The sequence below is a fragment of the Amblyomma americanum genome, chromosome 5 (genome assembly GCF_052857255.1).
Source record: "Amblyomma americanum isolate KBUSLIRL-KWMA chromosome 5, ASM5285725v1, whole genome shotgun sequence".
Classification (NCBI taxonomy): Eukaryota; Metazoa; Arthropoda; class Arachnida; order Ixodida; family Ixodidae; genus Amblyomma; species Amblyomma americanum.
In genome coordinates this window covers 183,656,225-183,675,347 of record NC_135501.1, presented here as the reverse complement: position 1 = coordinate 183,675,347, position 19,123 = coordinate 183,656,225, and the positions used below count along the sequence as shown (strand labels likewise).

The window sequence follows — 19,123 nt, the reverse complement described above, 5'->3', positions numbered from 1 at the left end:
ATTGCAGGGCAGTGGCGCATCGCTTAATCACGGCACCACTGCGCCAGGAGTGGTATGAGGACTCACAGGGATCTGTGAATCTAATGCAGATAATGACCTTCTGCATATATGGTAATTAACCCATTACGCTATCGCATCATAGCCTATAGGTGGATCTTAAGTGTCCTCTTCGATTTTCGTTATGAGTCTACTGATTCCAAGGTGCCGTTAATGAAGCAGTAGGAAGTTGAAATAATATTTACCCTTAACAGCCCTGTAATTTTACGTTTGATAACATTTAGCTTCATTCTCCATGTATTACATCAGGCTGCTCTAATGTTAAGGTCAGATTGCAATTTTGAAGATTCGTTATTTGTGTGGTCACCACAGGGCACATGTAGGGCAGGGAGTGAAGCCCTAGATGAAGCCCTCGGAGTTAAGCCCAGCCCCTTGGATTCTGAGCAAATGCCCACCGTGGCAGGCGGCACTTAAATTAATTATTGGCCTACAGAGGCTGTCCGGGAAGAGCAACCTTGGTCGCACAAGCCCCACAGATGGCAGCACCTGCCGTTTAAGGGCAGTGGCGCATCTTTTAACCGCTGCACCACTGCACCAGTAGAATAAAGAGCACTCCCAGTGAACTAGGAATGTAAAGTAGAAAATGACCGATGTCGCGACGTTAAAAGAAGACGAGAACGAAGACGCCAAGAGTGAAAATTAAAAGAAATTAAACAAAATGATGTGTGGTCAATGAGCTCAGTTTTGAACTGTGACCGCTCACGATTTCCATCGTGTCGCCCAAGCGAGCGCCATTTAGTTTTTATTATTTATTTCGCGAACGACACAGCCGTCTTCGAAAAAGTAATTATAGTTTGTAATACAGAAGAGGTCATTAATGCAATTAATAAACGAGAACGGACTATGGTAGCTACTTTGTGGTGGTGTTGCTGAGCGCACTTCACTAAAAGAAAGGTTATAACCATTAGCGACAACAAATGGGACTTTTTGCTATTGCCGAAGCTTCAGGAACATCTGAAGGGAATGCACTTTGTGTCCGACAGCAAGTTGGCTAATGCAATGCGTGTTTGGTGTTGCTAGCAGCCAGCCCCATTCTTTTCTGACAGCATGCAAACACTATAGGTATCTATGACTCAGATGTTTCTTTACTCGTGAGAATAACATCAGAAATCAACTATTTTTCAGAAAGAAGACATTTCAAGCTATGTTTGGAATGGAACATCTACGAATTCGAAGAATTAATAAGCGCGTTTAAGAATAAGAGACAAAACATTCTGAACAGCCCTCGTATTTTAAAGCAACAACAGCTTCGCCTACACACCTCTAAAGGCACACTGTGAAAACTCTCCATGTCCGTTTGCATTTGGATTTATTTATTTGGTACTGCATGATTGGTGCGTTCAGCCTGTGCCGTTTTCTATTGAGATGGCACATATTGCATAAGCTCGCGCGTTATTAGAAGTGATGCTTCAGGGTCCTGGGCTGATGGTAGGTGGCGTCAGAACAGCGGTGGCTGATTTGCAGCCGTCGCAACTGTACTTCCTATGGCCGCTGATCTCAGCGATGGCTTTGGGGCCGCAGGCTCGGTGCTGTTTGGTGATCTTGACGCCTGCGCAGAATGGAACAGTGGAAAAACGCTAAGGCGCCCGTGTGCTGTGCGATGTCAGTGCACGTTAAAGATCCCCAGGTGGCCGAAATTATTCCGGAGCCCTCCACTACGGCACCTCCTTCTTCCTTTCTTCTTTCACTCCCTCCCTTGTCCCTTCCCTTACGGCGCGGTTCAGGTGTCCAACGATATATGAGACAGGTACTGCGCCATTTCCTTTCCCCCAAAACCAATTATTATTATTATAAGAGGTCGTCAAACAGCTGCTAATTACACTAAGAGCGGCTCAATGAAGCCTGGGGGATGCTTGACAGAGATAGGAAGGACAAACATCTTAAGAGCGCTGGCTAGAATATACCAACATTCGTAATTTAAAAAAATGCTTCCTTTAAAGAGTGCTTCTAGCGTGCAGAAATGAGAAATACTTTCCAGATTGCAACAGAAGCATTTCCTGAAGGACATCAGACATTGAAAACTATACCAGGTTCCTTGTCCTGCCATTACCTGAACGGTCAAGATTTTACTTTTCGGTCTTGAAGATACTCATCTCCCTGAAAAATACTTGACAATTTCGCCTCATCATCTCTAGTTGAATCTTCGGTGCGTGGTTCTCACTTGGCCCTGCTCATGTCGACTTGTCTCCTTGCAGAGCTCCTGTTAAAAACATTTCCACGCTGTTGGGAGATGCCAAAACACCGGCTTGGATGTGGGGTAGATAGAGATCAGTCTATAAAGATTCCAATCTTATTAGATCAGTCATGTGTAGTGGGCAAAAATTAGATTTTTGTTGGGTTTCTTGATCTTTGGAATGATTCATATCTGAACACATGAAAGAAGGATAAAGACAGAGAAAAAAGTTGAAGACCAACATGAGACTTCATGAGTGTAGTAGCACGGGCACTCGTAGCAGTAGATGTTCTGGAAGACATAGGCGCACACCTCGCCTTCCTTGCAGACGGGAGCCTGTGGTAAGAAAACAAACGAAAACTTTACAGGAATGTTTAGCTCTACCCTCAAGCATCTTAGTGGCTGAGCTCAAAATTTGATGCTGAAGACATTACATGTCGGCAAATCCACTAAATGTATAATCTTTAAGACATGAGCTATGTTGTGTATGCGGCCTCCAAGAAAACGTTTTATAGAAATATGGTGCCAACTGAGCCTGTGTTTGTCGTCACGTTTTTTATACACCGTAAGGTTACTGCGAAACGGTTGATATCAAAGGGTGACGCAATCACTCAGTTAGCGGCGTTAGTATTCAACCTGTTCACTGCTCCCCGATGAACCCTCCTCTTGAATCTTCCTATCCACCTCCCGTGTTTACCCCTGCAGTCTCCCAGAAAGAGGAGAGCGCGCCCTGGCGCTCCATGTGAGGGCGGTTCTGTCCTAATCGTTAGCATTTGTAAACCTACCGGACTGCCTAAAATTCCTTTACTTTAGTGTATATCTGAGCGCAGAAGACATCGTGTGGTCCTATCAACAAGCCGGTTCCTTACTTTTCCAATGGTGATACCTGTTCAATGGCGACACCTGTCCGCGCGACATAACATTGTCCTCGTGTGCACGAGGTGCTGTAAGAACGTAATCAACCAACTACATGCCTCGTGCAGACGGCAGATACTCACTCGTTTGCCGCCGCATCTTGTCTCGTGGTTTTCTAGGATAAGGCCTGGGATAAAAAGCAAGTGCCATCATATAAGCTCATCAGAAGAAATAAGACAGAATGCAGGGGGATTAACCAAGGCGGATTTAAAGTGGTGGCGAAGGCTGGGCCGAAAAGTGGTTTAGCGCGACTGCAGCACAACCAGAGGATGGGGGGGGGGGGCAAAACACTCATATAAAGAAATGATAAAGCTACAAAATTGGAATGTAATCTGCCAATAGAAAAGAAAAATATATTAGCACCTTGTTTTATGAAAGAGGTAAGTGATTTTATTAAAACCTGGCAAATTTTGTATTTTTGCAACACTCTTGACCTGCCCCCTATTCATGAGTGTGCGGTGCATTACAGCGCGTCTTTGCAGGCCTTGTTTTGATACCCGGCTAACCCGGCCACGCCAGTGTCTGGAAGTGTTGCTGCCTTTCTATGCTGCCCCTCCTTTACCAGTCACTTTCATTGCGTTCCCAATTGCACATTAACAAGGCCATAACTAGCAGGAACTCGAGCACACAAGGCGAGCACATTTGACTGGCAAAGGTTGGGGCGCGCTGAAAGGCAGCAACCTTCGAGAGGTACGGGCTCGAAAACGCGGATTCTACAGAAAGACCGCTTTATAATTCGCGCCAAAGCATACGTATGCGTGACGTCATTCTACGTCACGTTTGCGTAGTTTGGCCCCCAAAATCCAGGGGGCGCTGGAGTGCCCACGAGCCGCCATTTTTTGGACCAATGGGCGTCTATGGAGCCTTCGCTACCAGTGTACATCTACCTTGGATTAACCACGAGGGTGTGCCGATTGGCTACCCTGCATTAGGTGAAACGAAATAGTTTACGTAAAAGGACAAGAGGTGATGGGTGCATCGTCGATTACTTCCCACATTTGTTATGAAAGCTTAACGCTCAAGGCAGGGTGGCGGAAAATAAAAAGGACAATTAGGAAAAAAAACTTAGAGGGCTTTTTAACCACATTCTAAAAAAAAACGCGATAACAATTAGTCTAACGTTCTATAATCAGGGTCTAATGTTCTTGCGATTTTTCCGTCAAAATTCAGGTTGGAACCGGTTGCATTGCCGTTATACGGTGTGCGTGATTCATCACCTTCTCGAATGCTCAAGTACCTTCCATTTGATTATCATATTGAACTATACTACTCCAACCCACTAATCAACCGTAATCCATTTTCTCGAGTGGGCCTACTTCCGGAATTTTGGGGCTCCTTAGGAATTTCTGTTGGTAGGCCAACTTCCAAATCTTGGGGGTCCTCCCATTTCCAGTTTTGGCGGTGCCCTATGATTGGTCCATTGGTGTTCACGCGGTTCTGAGTACGTCACCACCCTCTCAATCACATTCATAGACCGCGGGGAGTACTCATACCCCTACTGGTATATTGAGTAAGCGATGCGTCATTGCCCGGCAGGCGGCTCTTTTAAGCACAGCCACTTTTAAACACAGTGAGACCCAGAATGTTGTTCCCGAGCTCCTGTCAGTTTAATGCGCAGCGCCACTGCGGGTAGGTGGTAACTGCATTGAATTTGGTAACGGCGAGTAGAAAATGAGCATGTGAATTCGTGACATATCTGAGAAACGGCGTTTCCCACGCGTTCGTAAAGGTCGAAGCATGAAAGTTGAAGAATACCATGCAACGGAATTAACACCGAAAGTCGCGCTTTGGCAGTCGTCGACCATTACTAGCATATACAGAACCAACGGAACCATTGCCCGGCTAGCTCAGTCGGTAGAGCATGAGACTCTTAATCTCAGAGTCGTGGGTTCGAGCCCCACGTTGGGCGCGCTTTTTTTTTAAAGGCCATGTGTTGAGTGTGGTTAGCAGTTTGCTCACAATCCAATTGGCAGGTTGTGATGACGTCACGAAGCCACGTTACCTCTCTCGACCAGTCAGAGAATTTGGTGGGTAACTTCCAATTTCGGGTTGATCTCGTGTGGTCAATTGGGTCACGTGACCCTGATGACGTCTACAGGAAAGTGACCACTCAGGGAATTTCGTTACGGAGAAACAGGAAACTGCATGATGACAGCTTAAATGCTATCGCAATAACTACAAAAGAAAATAAAAACGCTGAACGGAGGAGTGGACGTTTGGTAAATAGAACTTTCTTAGGGCGTCAATTTTGCTTCCAACTAAATATTGCAAAAGCAAAGTGCAAGCCTTTGTTTGCCTAGTGCAAGTACAAATTTTGGCGCCATATAGTGATAGGGGCAATAACATTGTGACCAGTCAGGATACGAACCTATGCGGGAGGGCTATAGTGTGGATCTTCAAGCAGCGCTAGCCCCCGAGACAACCGCGAAAGAGGATGAGTAAGATGTGGTTCCGTTAGAGAATTATTTGTTAGTGCTTTCAACAGCACTGGCGAGCTTTATTTTTTCATCATTCCAGTTCTTAAAGAGAACAGGAATAGTAACACAACGCAAAGCTATAGCTAGCCCTGCAAAATGTTTTTTATTAGCCTTCAGTAATATGCAGCCTCCGCGACTATCGGCGGTGGAAAGCGCCTTTAAGGGTGAAGTTTATGATCCAGGCTTTCACAGGCACTCTTCGAGCGGCTCCTACAAATGGGTTATAGCAAAAGTGGTTAAAAAAGCAGGCTTCTTGCCACTCAGTTTTTGTTTCACTGAAATAAAGAGCTAAGGGCGAGGGTCCTGCATTTCTGATCGCCGACTCCGTACACAGTGCACAACGTACACCAAAAGGTGGAAGTGGAACCGGAACCACACCACTTCAGAGAACGCTAGAGTTACTATGTGGGGAGAATATATAGTTCCTCTAGATACTGCAGATGAATGACGCCATCTTACGTCATCTGAAAAAGCTGAGGTGGTAGCGTACTCCAGTTTCGAAAAAGCGGGCAGAAAATTAACCCCCGAATGGCATTTTCTTACACTCGTAAGGGGATTTCGGGCAGTCTTTCGGGCGACAGGTGTATCCATCTCGGCACTGAAAAAAAAAGTAATGGTAGGCATTTTGCAAGAAGTTAATGAACAAAATATGATGTTGTGACTAAGACAGCGGAAGTCTGTGAATATCGAATACAATGTCACGCAATAATGAGTAACATGAAACTGCAGCAGCACTCAACAAGTTTGTCTGGTACAATCGCTCGATCAGGGAATGTACCCACAGGGGACTGGTATTAAGTATAATCAATTCTTGATCTGCCAAAGCGCATTTGTTCGCCTCTCACTATAACCAAGATGCAAGTGATATATCAGCACATATAAGCGTTTCATGGGCATGTAGGGTAGAACAGAATGCGTGTTATTATACCGGAACGGTACACATGTCTTCGGAAGACACAGTCTGTCTCACAAATAAATGACTTTTGTCAGCGGGTAACGAGACTCAGCTCTGTCTTTCTTTCCGAGCGATCCGCGATAGGCGAGCGTCTTGGCAGTCATACACCGGGCTATCACGATCACCGAAGCGATGGATGCAAACGACACTTCCGAGATTGTGGCAGCCAGCCATGTAGGTACAGTCCTGCAATCGTTTTTTCTAGGGAGATATTGACGTTGGACCAAATTAGACCTTTTCAAAAGGTCTGAAATGAACCGACTTATTAGGTATTAAAAATCCTTCTAGGATACGTCTACTGAAAGAAGTGTCTTTTGCGTGCTTGTTCTGCAACCAAGCTGTAAAATTTTATTTTTCCCCCGGAAAATCACTCCCGCATGTTCTGATTCTATATGCTCATATCGCCCTTGGTATGGTGGGGTGTATGCGTACGAGCCACACGCCACATGTGCGGTCCGCGCAGGCGCATACTCAGCGGGCGGCCAGAGTCAGCTAATCGGCGAAAGCGAATGGCGGAAAGTTTTCTTGTTTGCTGACATGGGTACGGCACGATTTCCTTACCGTATCTAATAAATACCGAATGCACTTTCGCTCTAACTAAGATAATTGTTTCACCGGGCCTGTTGTGTCTCCTCGCCTTCCGAATAGAAGGAGAAGGCAAGCAGGCTTTATTTGCGCGGGACTGGGAATGAATTGACAGCGGAAAAATCCGCAGTGGCTATGTTGACACACCGAGATTTTAGCATTTCATTAAAAACCTCAGGACCTATTTTGAAGCTCAGGTTTAGTTTCAATATTTCTATTTTTTTCAGCGACCTCTAGACGGCTGATTTTTGATTGTCTTCAAACCCCGACATTAGACGAGCTATATGACTTCTGCATTTTTTGGAGGGCCAAAAATGGGATATTTTTTTTGCGTTTGTTAATTCTTTGTTCACACTCTGATATTCGTCTCAGAGAAATGTTCCATATTTTTTTTGCTACTAATTGGCCAATTTCAGTCCTGAGTATACAGAGCTGGATTCAACTCGTTTAAGAGGCGATTCACAAAGCCCTACGGTTCATGCTTAGAAGACACCTTGGTTCCAGCATTGCTGGCCTTCGTAAGTGGTTCTTCATGGAAGCTGCGTAATGGGAAATGTTGAAACGCGCAAGTCGCTTCATGAATTCAGAATTTTATGAGACTCAAGATGTGGCGTTCACAAACGCTGAATGATTTCTGTAGTACTAAGGCTCGGTGAGAAACCCGCGCTGAGTTAAAAGAAAAGTGAGTGCCATCCGCGATCTTTTGAACGTTACAACGCGCCATATGTATCGACCTTTGCAGATGAAAAGGCGATGAAAAGTCAGTTAATGACGTACCGAACAGGTGTCGCCACTAACGTTGATGCCTGCGGATGTGAAAAGAATGGGAGCCTGTTAGAAATTGTATTAAATATACTTCAGCATTACTATGCTGATGAGAAAATAACAGATATTATCAGTTGCTACAGTACTGGTCACAGTGCCATTAACGTTGTCGAGTGCTGGTTAGGGCCGTAAGCTGAGTACTAGAGAGATGCAATTGTTGCATCTTAGGACACAGGTGAGCTTGTATTCATGACCTCAGAGGACCTCCAATATGCACCCCACGCCGCTCTTATTCTCCTGTATATTTCCCTCTCTGGATACGGATCAATGATCACTACTTGTACCAGTTAGATGTATTCTCTTATCGCTTCCAGTATGTCGGCGCCTATCCTAAACAGTTGCTCTTTTCCCAGTGTGTTGAACAATCCTTTAATTTTCCGACATATTTAGTTCAGTTTAGATTTAAGTTTCGAGTTTAAAGTCACCAGGACAGGTGCGATTAAAGAGATCAAGCTTAACCCAAAATCGTTGCCAATGAAATCGACAAACTCAAACAAAAAACGGGGAAGAATGTTGGCCAATACTCACAATAGCTTTGCGTGTTACAGTTGGAGCCTGAAGTGTAATTGTAGTGAGGGACGCACACTTTGCCTCCGGTGCAGTCTTTGTTCTAAATCGAAAAAGATCATTGCAATCAGGCTGACTAGCTACACTGTAAAAGTTCAGTTACTGATATTGCAAATATTCACATTGTAAAAGTTCATTTTATGCTGGTGATACTTACAGTCGTGCAGAGCGCACTGCTGTTTCCAGCGCTTCCAGGCGAAACTAAAGCTGAAAAGGAAAAAAATCGTGAAATGTGGCTTTCAGATTCGCAGTAGAAACTTTAATAAATTTGACTGAATATAGAAATTCAACAAAAACACCAAAGATTACTTCATTTGCAGTCAAGTGCTTCACTGAAAGCGTTTCTTATACATCTTCTGGAGTTAGGACCCATGCATAACTATCAGATAAATCCTGCACCAAGGATGTATGTATCATCAATGATAAGCGGACAGTTAGAGAAGGTACATAGGTAGGAAGATTTTCAATACAAAAGAACCATAATCACTAAGCTGATATCAAAAAAACAAAGAATATGTGCTCGCCGCCAGGTTCCAATTAAAAATTAGAGCCTTCGCAATACAAAAGCATTTTTCGTTAAGCTTCTCAAGTGAGGGAAGAACTTGTATTTTTTGGTAAACTAAAAGAAATACACCATTCAAGCTCTCAGTTAAAGTAGATATTGACAACACGAGTAACATCTACCATCTCTCAATTAATTACGTCCTTATAATATCCCCAAGGTTATTGGGACATATAAATCTCGTGATCAAAAGTTACGTAAAAGCAACAAAATCGTTTCTCTAACTCGTATGTTGCAAACTATAGTAGCATATCATAGCTGCTCACGCTTGCAGTCTCCTTGAATCTAGCAAGTTTTTTTTTCTAACCAACATGAACTTTGAGTTGTTTTTTGTGTGATGCGCAACTGTATGAATTCGCAAAGGACCTGAATGCTAATATCACTTAATCACCTGATTCATTTAATTTTTTAGATTTTTCTAAGGCTTTTTACCCTCTTGCACACTGCCGCTTGAGTAGTAGACTAAACGCCCTGAGTTTTGACTCTGTAACCCTTTCATATAATTAAAATTACCTGGTGCCGACACGGAAGATCAACGGTCGTGGTGCTTTGCTGCTGACACGAAAGACGTGGCTCTTATAAAAATGGTCTGTAGACTTTCTATAGTTTATTTATAGACACGATAGCCATCTTTGAGACTTTTCTATTTGTCTATAGACGGTCTATAAACAATCTACAGAGTAAAGTCTATAACAGCTTTAATTTCCTTCTGTTTATAGACGGTTTATAGACTATCTATAGACTGAAGTCTATAACTGCCTCAATTTTTTTTTATTCTATAGTCTACTGTCTTTAACCGCCTTACTTTTCATTTTCCCTTGACAGTCTGCAGACTATCCATAGCCTAAGTCTATGACAGCTTTAAGTTCCTTTTGTCAACAGACGGTCTATACACTACCTATAGACTAAACTCTACAACAGCTTTAACCTCCTTTTGTCTATAGACAGTCTATAAACTACCCATAGACTAAAGAATATAACAACCCCAATTTATTTTTGTCTGTAGACAATTTATACACTGCCTTTCGACTACATCTATAGAAACTTCAATTTCTTTTTGCACTTAATGCAGAGGGGAACCCTGCCGCGAGTTACCGCAACTATGGCTGAAGATGTTTTGTAACGCTATGGACTAAAGCACGGGACGTTTGTTAAAGTGGCAGGCAAGCGGCGCTGGAGCAATGCTTATAGTGGGATGGTTTAATAAAAGTCGTTGCCGGCGCGGACGGTCAGCATGTTACATACGTACAACACCATAAAGAACCTACGAGCTGCATCCAGTCTCCCCTTACGTTGCCCACGCATGGATTCATCAATCCCTGTTTTCCGAGCCGCTGGCCTGCGGCCACTTCATTTTGAAAGCTGTTTTAAGGTCGCCCCGACAAGAGAATACTTATATTTCGTTCCGAGAGGCTCGTTCATGAACCCCGCTCACGCGTGCACAGATTTTTCTAACAGCATTTGTGCGATAGGCAGAGTATGCGTTTCTGTTCTCAGACTGCTACATTACGAAAACTCAAAGTAACTCGGCCCTTATTTGCGCAAACGAATGCAATTCAGCTGGCGCTGTGTTACGGGTGAGCCTGTGGTTGATGACTTTAATCATTTCATTGAAATAGTTCCTACTTAGAGTGCTTTCGTTGATATTTCTAGCAGCCTTAGGTTAGGTACTTGCTTGCGAGAACCACCACTTTTTTGAGCTGTTCAGGCTGTACTTGAAGGAAAAACTAAGTGAATTTGGGACGGTTTTGACAGTAATGCGCAAGTTGTCTGGAGTCAAAGATCAATTTTCCAAGCATATCAGCCGTTACTAGCCGAGCACCAGGCCAGGGGAAAGCTTGTACCCTTTGTATCACCGGTCGGTACCCGGCGGCACTGGGGATCGAACCCCGCACCTCCTGCATGCACGTTGCAGCCACTATGTGCTGCTCGAGTCTTTCTGGCTAATGTGCTCGGCAAGGAAGCGCTGCAACCCGCTTGTTTCAAAAGCGCGCGCTGATGCGTGAGTATGCTATTCCATATTTGTGCTTCAAGTTGTAGGCACAAAACTGTGGTGAACTGGTTTGCAGTCGGCCTGGTAGGTTTTGCATGGCTCGTGCCCGTCTGAGTATCGGCGTACGTACCAGGCTTCACGCATGGCATTTCGAAGCGATTGTTTATTAGCGAGTATAAGAAAAATGCTACAATATCCTCTTGTTGGGATCCCTGTGTAAGGAGCATTGAATGTGCATTTTATGGGGATGACATTCAGAACAGCTTGTAGTGAGTCATGGCTGGTATGTGCCACAATTCTTCGAAGTCTTCTGTTCCAACGTAACAGGAAGGGCATACAGAGCCTGTATTGACCGCAGGTATTTACTGCAGAAGGAGATTGCTCCAGGGATTATGGGTCTTTGTTTCTGTGTTGTATGAAAACCCTTTAGAATTCGTCATGCGTATTTACTGAAACGATATTGCCGGCGCGATGGTTCAGTGCTTATCGTGATCATCTGATGATCTGAAAGATCCAGGTTCGATACCGGCCTCGGCGGTCGCATTTTGATGGAGGTGAAATGCTAGAGGCTCGTGTACTATGCAATGTCAGCACACGGTAAAGAAACCCATGTGGTCGGAATTATCCGCAGCCTTTCACTACAGCATCGCTCGTAGCCTGAGTCACCTTGGGTCTTTGAACCCATAAAGCCAAACCAAACCGATCAAGATTGCCTTTATATAATGGGATATTCGAGATATGCTTTGCTTTGTAAAACACGTGTGTACAGATGGAGTAGAATTTTTTCGTTTACCCTTATATTATTTTTTCCTTTGCGCTGTACAGGTCAACATGCCTGGATGATTGACTGCGGACAACAGGCCTTAAGAATGCATTTTAGGAAACTAGCCAGACAGTTATTATCAACATTTATTTTTATAAAGTGGTGCATTCTTGTGGCGCATGTATTGCACATTCCCATCCTGGATAGTATATTGATCATCATGTCATTTTTGAAGACACTGTGGTGACCTTTTTCAACAGTTGTAGACTCTGTGTATAGACAGTGGTCTACTGAAGATTTACTGCACCGGGGTATATAGACTGTCTATTGGCAAAGGTCTATAGCACTGCCAGGCCATAAATCTAAGAATATTTATTGAGAGTCTATAGACGTGTGTCTACTGGGCCAGTATACTTTTGTCTATAGACAGATCTACAGCGTGTATGTCAATAAGTCTATAGATCGTCTACAGACTGTCCATAGAACTATGTATATTAGGCTTTCAAGAGACATTTGTCTATAGACTGTTTATAGACAAAAGTCTACTGAAAGTGTATGACCATAAATCTATTAATTGCCTATAGACCAGCTATAGGATTTGTCTATAGACGGTCTAAAAGCTGTCTAAAGAAATTTTCGTAAGGGGGGACCGATCCCGGCCGCGGCGGTCGCATTTCGATGAAGGCGAAATGCTAGACATACCGCAGCGGTGGACTAGTGGCTTGAGCATCCGCCTCGCATGCGGGAGGTGCGGGGTTCGATCCCCAGTGCCGCCGGGTACCAACCGGCGACACAATTGGTACAAGCTTTCCCCTGGCCTGGTGCTCGGCTTATTTAGGGTGAAATTCTTGGGAAATCGGTCATTTACCCCACCTTCAGAAAACGAAAGTACCTTGTTCCATGGAGCTCTTTGGCCACAGATGCCCTTGCGCCATAAAAATCCGTCATCATCGTCAAATGCTAGAAGCCCTTGTGCTATGCGATGGAATTATCCACAGCCCTCCACTACGGCGCCACTTATAGCCTGGGTCGGTTTGGGACGTTGAACTCTATAAAAACGAAATTTTCTTGGCACTCCGCCCATAAACGGTACTTGTAAACAATAAATGAGGAAATCCAACAGCCATTGCAGCCCAGAAAAGCATAGGAGCGAATAGTTATTCCTAAGTTTTATCATGTGTGCCACAAATTACCGTTCTTGAGCCCTGTACTTCTCGTATTTTATATTAATTGCCTGCCTAATAGCATTTCATTGCATGTCAAGCTGTTTGCTGATGGCTGCATTATTCGGCGCACAGCCGGTAATAGCGCTGACCACGTTTCACTTCAAAGTGACTTTATTAAATGGTGCTCTGTATGGTTAATGACCCTCCATTGATCTAAATATAGGTTGATCACGTTCACCTGTAAGCATATCCCATCTACCTTCACCTGCCTAGTAGGCAGCGCAGGGTGAATCGAGTAACACTTGGCAGACCAAAGCTAGAGTATCCACGCATTGTATGGGATCCGTATACCAAGTCAAATATTAATGCCTTGAAAAATACAAAGAAAGGCAGTTAGGTTTATATTTAATAAGTACGGAATACTGGACTTTTCGTCTAAAATTATGAAAGAAAATTTTACACCTACTCTGGAATCACACTTAAAACTGTTGAAGCGTGAATACCTTTTCCGGCTTTTTAACCATAAGCTTGCAATGAACTAGGCGCGTTATATTACGCCAGGAATAACACGGCACACAAGACATGATAATCCCGTTTTACTGACACTCTATTATTCTCGGAAAAATACGTTTAAATTTTTTTCTTTTTCGTTGGACAATATCGGACTGGAACGATAATTAACAGACACCGATTTAGTGTGATTAAGAATTGTGTAAATTGGTACCTGCTTGTTCCTGACTTCTTCATTATTGTTTTTATGCATTCTAGTGCCTCTCTGATTGCACCCAAGGATAGGCAATAAATAAATAAATAAATAAATAAATAATTAAATAAATAAATAAATAAATAAATAAATAAATAAATAAATAAATAAATAAATAAATAAATAAATAAATAAATAAATAAATAGGCGTCCATCACGCACATAACGTCTCATAGTCGAGGCAATTCTCAGCCAGTTTGGGAAACATCAAATACTATATATTTCTAACAGTGCAACATAAATTATACGCCTGATGTCAGCAAACTTGTTTATATAACATTTATATTTCCCCAGTGAACATGCGCTTCGCCTGTATGATCACCATGTAAATTACTTAACTTTCATGTTAGAAGCCATCCAGGATGGGGCCCCCACGCAGTTTTGTCCTCGAATATACAGCAGAAATGACAGCACAAGTAAAAGAAGAAATTGTACTCGCAATGTTGCACACGTGATGCACTGTCGTCATTTTATTTCTGTTTTATAAACACTTCCATTATCTAAGTCCACTGGCCTTGCCACTGAAAACGCATACATTGGCGACAACTTCAAACAAACTCATTCCCATCCCCTCAGTTTGCACACTTGTTCCACCGCACGCATTTCCCTTCATACTGCATCACCTCCGGAGCCCTCGCACAGTCTATCTCTACATCTGGGAATGCCCACATCCCATCTGTGCACTGCCCATTCACAAACCCACGTCAACCACCTGGAGGACCACCATTTTGGCCACACGAGTCGCTTAACATCTCAAGTTGAATGACTGGGTTAGGCTGGAGAGGAAGGCCAGAGGGCTCTTGGACTGAGGAACGCTGCCAGGAAGATTTTTATCTTTGTTATTAAAGTTTATCCTCCTCCTCCTCCTCCCTTGCCACTCGAACGACCTTAGAGTGTGTCCAGATGACTTCATAATACGAGTCATCGTCTCTAATTCATCGGCGCTGCCTCGTGCCAAACATTGGAATGCTCTATCTGAACATTTACCTTCCGCACCTTACCGCCAATCATTTCGCGAGAATGTTGAAACATTTCGGAGGTCACTGAAGTAACTTTTGCCTTGTCCGTGTTTTCTACGTTTTCAAAAATTATAAAGCGCACTTAGGACAACAGACAAGAGAGACCAAACCACACAAGCGCTTACTCGCAACTGCGCGTTTATTCGAGAAACACACAAAAGGAAGAACAATCACAAACAAAACAAAAGCCATCGCGCAGGCGTGACAGGAAAAGTGCTCATACAGGTGAGTCAAGATAACAAAACTCTCTTTCATGCAAAACCACCATAGAGAGTTTTGTTATCTTGACTCACCTGTATGAGCACTTTTCCTGTCACGCCTGCGCGATGGCTTTTGTTTTGTTTGTGATTGTTCTTCCTTTTGTGTGTTTCTCGAATAAACGCGCAGTTGCGAGTAAGCGCTTGTGTGATTTGGTCTCTCTTGTCTGTTGTCCTAAGTGCGCTTTATAATTTTTGAAAATGAAAAACCAACTAGCTCAGATGTCAATTCTGCTTCAGTTCTTTTCTACGTTTGTTTATTTTGCTTGTTGAATTTTCGGATTCTTGATAGTTTGTTTTGGTAGTAATGTATAACGTTATATTTTGCATACAATCTGTAGTTTTGACTTCAACTTGTTAAGGTGATTCTGCAATTTCGTGTTTCTGAACCTGCCACCGCCTTGCTCGGTGGTCTTGCGAATGTGCAAAGTGCGCACATATAAATAAAAACATCAGTGATTTAGTGCACAGGTTAATCTAGAAGGTAATTTGAACTTGAATAAAGTTGTGAATTGGGCGTGTTGGTACATACCTAAAGATGATAGCCGGAGCGCGAAAAGGAGACAACGGACGCAGAGTAGGCAAGAACGAGGGCTTAACTTCCAAGAACTTTTATTGTGAACGATTCACAAATATACACATACTGTCCGAGCCAGGGATTATCGTCTGCGCATGCGCAAGTCTCGGACAGCATGTGTATATTTGTGAATCGTTCACAATAAAAGTTGTTGGAAGTTGAGCACTCGTCCTTGTCTACTCTCCGTCTGTTGTCCCCTTTCGTGCGCGTCTTTCATTGTTTCTAATTTGAGCTCATTGATTATTTTTTATAGTTATCCAACAAGACACGTAGACACGTCATGATAAATTTGTGATGAATAAACAGCGTAATAGGTGTCGTCGAAAACTTGGTGAAATGACACCTTAAAAAGCGATCAAAAGAAAAAAAACATTGGAGATAACACTTAAGCTCCGCCTTAAGGGCATGACGCGATAGCGTAGTGAGTTGGGCTTTGCATTCTGAGCAGTTTGACACGTTTGAACGCATTTTTAATTTTCTTCAATTGTTCAATTAATTAACTGACCAACTAAGCCCGATAAATTTTCTTAATTAGCATCATCTAGCATTGGCTTTTCATTCTGAGCACTTTGACACCTTTGAATCTCAATTTCTCTAGGTTTTTAATTTCCCTTAATTATATCAATTATTTACAATGATTTCATTAACTAATCATTGCCTATCGCACACCACCCAATAATCAATCACACGAACAACAAATTACCATGATACGAATTTTTTTACGCAGCCTCCGATTATTTTCGACACGCGGTGTCGACTATTGCTGCGCCGACGGCTTTTCGACCGAACTAGCAGTGTACGCTATCGCGTGAAAACGGATTGCTCAAGCCATCCATTCCACAGTTGTGCCGAAAACATGGTGTCAAACGTGAGCGGCTTCTAAAGTTTCACCAGTTGCACATTGCAGCAAAGGAAACGAAATAAACCAGCATCGGGAACTTATCAGTATTCTTAACTTGCTCATTCTTTAAGAATTCAGCCATTGCAAAACAAAAAAAGGAAACTAGAAACGGTAAACGCAAATAAAAACGTACTTAAAAGCGAACCACGATAAATTTCGCATACTTTAAATGAAAATGCGCTTCGTCACTCACCCACTAATGTCAGTGCGATAGCAGGAAATATGGCGTCCATGGTGGAAGGTGCAATCAAAGTACACAGATGGGTACGCGTCGAGATGTGCTGACCTGAATTCCGAAGTTTTTGCGAAAAGCTGTCCAGGAGCCCCTCGGTGCAACGCGTGCTTAGCGGCCGCCAATTTCTCGTGAGATGCCACGCGAAGCCGACTCGGAAAACCCTCTCAAAGTCCGTGCGTGTATTTGCGTTAAGCGCATGCAGGTAAAGCCCAGACAGAGAGAAATACGCAATGCGTGGCAGGCGCGGGAGAAAGTAGTCCCTTGCCTCGTGACACTTATCTTGAAAGTAACCCGTGGCTAACTGCGCTGCTAATTCCTGTGTGGCAAGATGGTGCTGATGTTTATCAAGGATCACACATTGCGGAAGGCCAGTGACTAAAGCAAAAAAAAAAAAAACTACGCCCCGCGGCGTGATACAAACTTAGAGATGTCTACTATCTGGCCTGGCTGTCCGAGGCCTGCGCCAACGTCCCGCTTCTATACACTGCAAAGGAGTTGCAAAAAGACAGAGTGCTTAAAATTCTCGCTCGCTGAGCGACGCGCGTTGAATATTTTTAGCGCAAGTGTTTTCCTCCTGATGAAGCAACCGGCTTAATACGTGACAAGCCTGAGACGAGTGTCGTTAACGACTCGTCTCTGCTGCGCACCTTGTTCCTTATTCCATCGTTCAATGTTTCGAAAAGAAGACGACGGGTCACGTCCTAAAAGAATTGCACAAAGGTCCGGTTAGTATCATAGGAGCGGCTTCGCTTTTGACAGAAGAGACAAAAGAGGTATGCGGTCACGCGCTTTCACTTTCTCGAGGCTTATATCCGACATCTTCTTGTTCCGAGGTGCGGCAGTGGCCTTGGTCATTGGAAAGCCGAAGGCGCAGCAATTATTTCGCAAAGGGTTACGCGGCGGGCATCGAACACGCTTTCTGTGCTGCGTTGGTATACGAGAATCGCGTCATTGTTGGTTTCATACAAACACTTTTGACATACTAACCACGAAGCTTTCGCACGGATACGTGCCTGCATTTTTAATTTTCAACAAACAGAGCTATTTTAGCGTTGCAGCATTAGTGGCAGTCGGGGGGACCCGTGTACCGAAATGGCCAGGATGCGCAGAACCCTGGTTATAAATCCTCGTTGTGCGCGGTAAGGTTTGCAGATAGCAGAAGCATTCATCACATAAGCAATTCATTTCGTAACCGAAAAGATATATGCATCTTTAGCCATCATCCACCAACCTGAATGATGATTCAGGATCCGCTGCTTCTTTACCACATCCACAAGTTTCAGACTGCTGGAGGTATTTATCAACTGACGAAGTGTTTGACGTTTTGACAGCGAACAAACGGGTAAACCGGTCAAGAAGCTTCTGTTGTGGTGTGCCGAGAATATTTTACTGAGTCATTTCTGTGGATGGCAGTATCGATGATCCACGCGCTAAATCAAAACCGAGAAGTCTGCAGACTCTAAATAGCCGCGGGACCTGAGCAGTCGAAAACAAAAATACAGTATTGATTACCATTGTGTACAAGCTAATTAATCATACGCTCATATTAATGGCTTTACTGATCAGCTTATAAATACTAATCCTATTAGGTTTCAGCAGCGTAATAATCTTATTTTGCCTAAAGTGACCACTAATTATGAAAAGTTTACTACAATATTTGCCAGCATATCCTGTTGGAATGCTTTACCATGTGAAACTAAAGCGTCGTCTACTGTTCACTCACTTAATCATCGCATTAAATAGTATTTCATTCATTTACTGTGTAGTTCACATGCCTAAACAGTAGTAATTCTTGTTTAACGTTTCATCTTCTTTACATTGTGTTTCAAAGTTGTTACTGCATATACTTTTTGTTCCGTTTTTTACACATAATATTGTTTCCGTCGCTTTTTTGTAGGTTGTATATTTATGCCGACTACTTGATACACTGCCTTCCATTGTTGGCGATTTTACCCCACTTGCTTTGCTCTAGGAGGTCCCCCCGATAGTCCTGTACTTTGGGACCTCATTTTATCCCACTTGCTTTGCTCTAGGAGGTCCCCCCGATAGTCCTGTACTTTGGGACCTCATTTTATCCCACTTGCTTTGCTCTAGGAGGTCCCCCCGATAGTCCTGTACTTTGGGACCTCCTTCTCTACTGAATTTATTGTAATCACTATTACTGTGTGCTTTACTCAATAAACTTGAAACTTGATTCAGGATTCATTGCTACTTTGCCACATCCACAAGTTTTAGACTGTTTGATGTATTTATCAACTTACCATGTCTACGAAGCTTTGACAGTCAGAAAACGAGTAAACCGGTCCAGAGGCTTGTGCTGTGGTGTGCCTAGA

At 43.4% G+C, this 19,123-nt stretch overlaps 1 protein-coding gene and 1 non-coding gene across 2 annotated transcripts; one reads left to right on the top strand and one right to left on the bottom strand.

Moving 5' to 3' along the window:
- Nucleotides 1-1,356: 1,356 nt before the first annotated feature.
- LOC144133139 (uncharacterized) lies at nt 1,357-17,022 on the bottom strand. Its single transcript, XM_077666002.1, has 8 exons — nt 16,749-17,022; nt 8,712-8,761; nt 8,516-8,597; nt 7,940-7,968; nt 6,166-6,220; nt 3,229-3,272; nt 2,473-2,566; nt 1,357-1,606 (listed from the first exon to the last, which is right to left on the bottom strand). Exons 1-8 carry the CDS (start codon nt 16,786-16,788, stop codon nt 1,467-1,469), a joined length of 534 nt encoding a protein of 177 aa, XP_077522128.1. The 5' UTR covers nt 16,789-17,022; the 3' UTR covers nt 1,357-1,466.
- On the top strand, nt 4,982-5,054 carry TRNAK-CUU (transfer RNA lysine (anticodon CUU)). The gene has a single exon. It is a non-coding gene; the product is annotated as a tRNA-Lys (tRNA).
- Nucleotides 17,023-19,123: the final 2,101 nt, after the last annotated feature.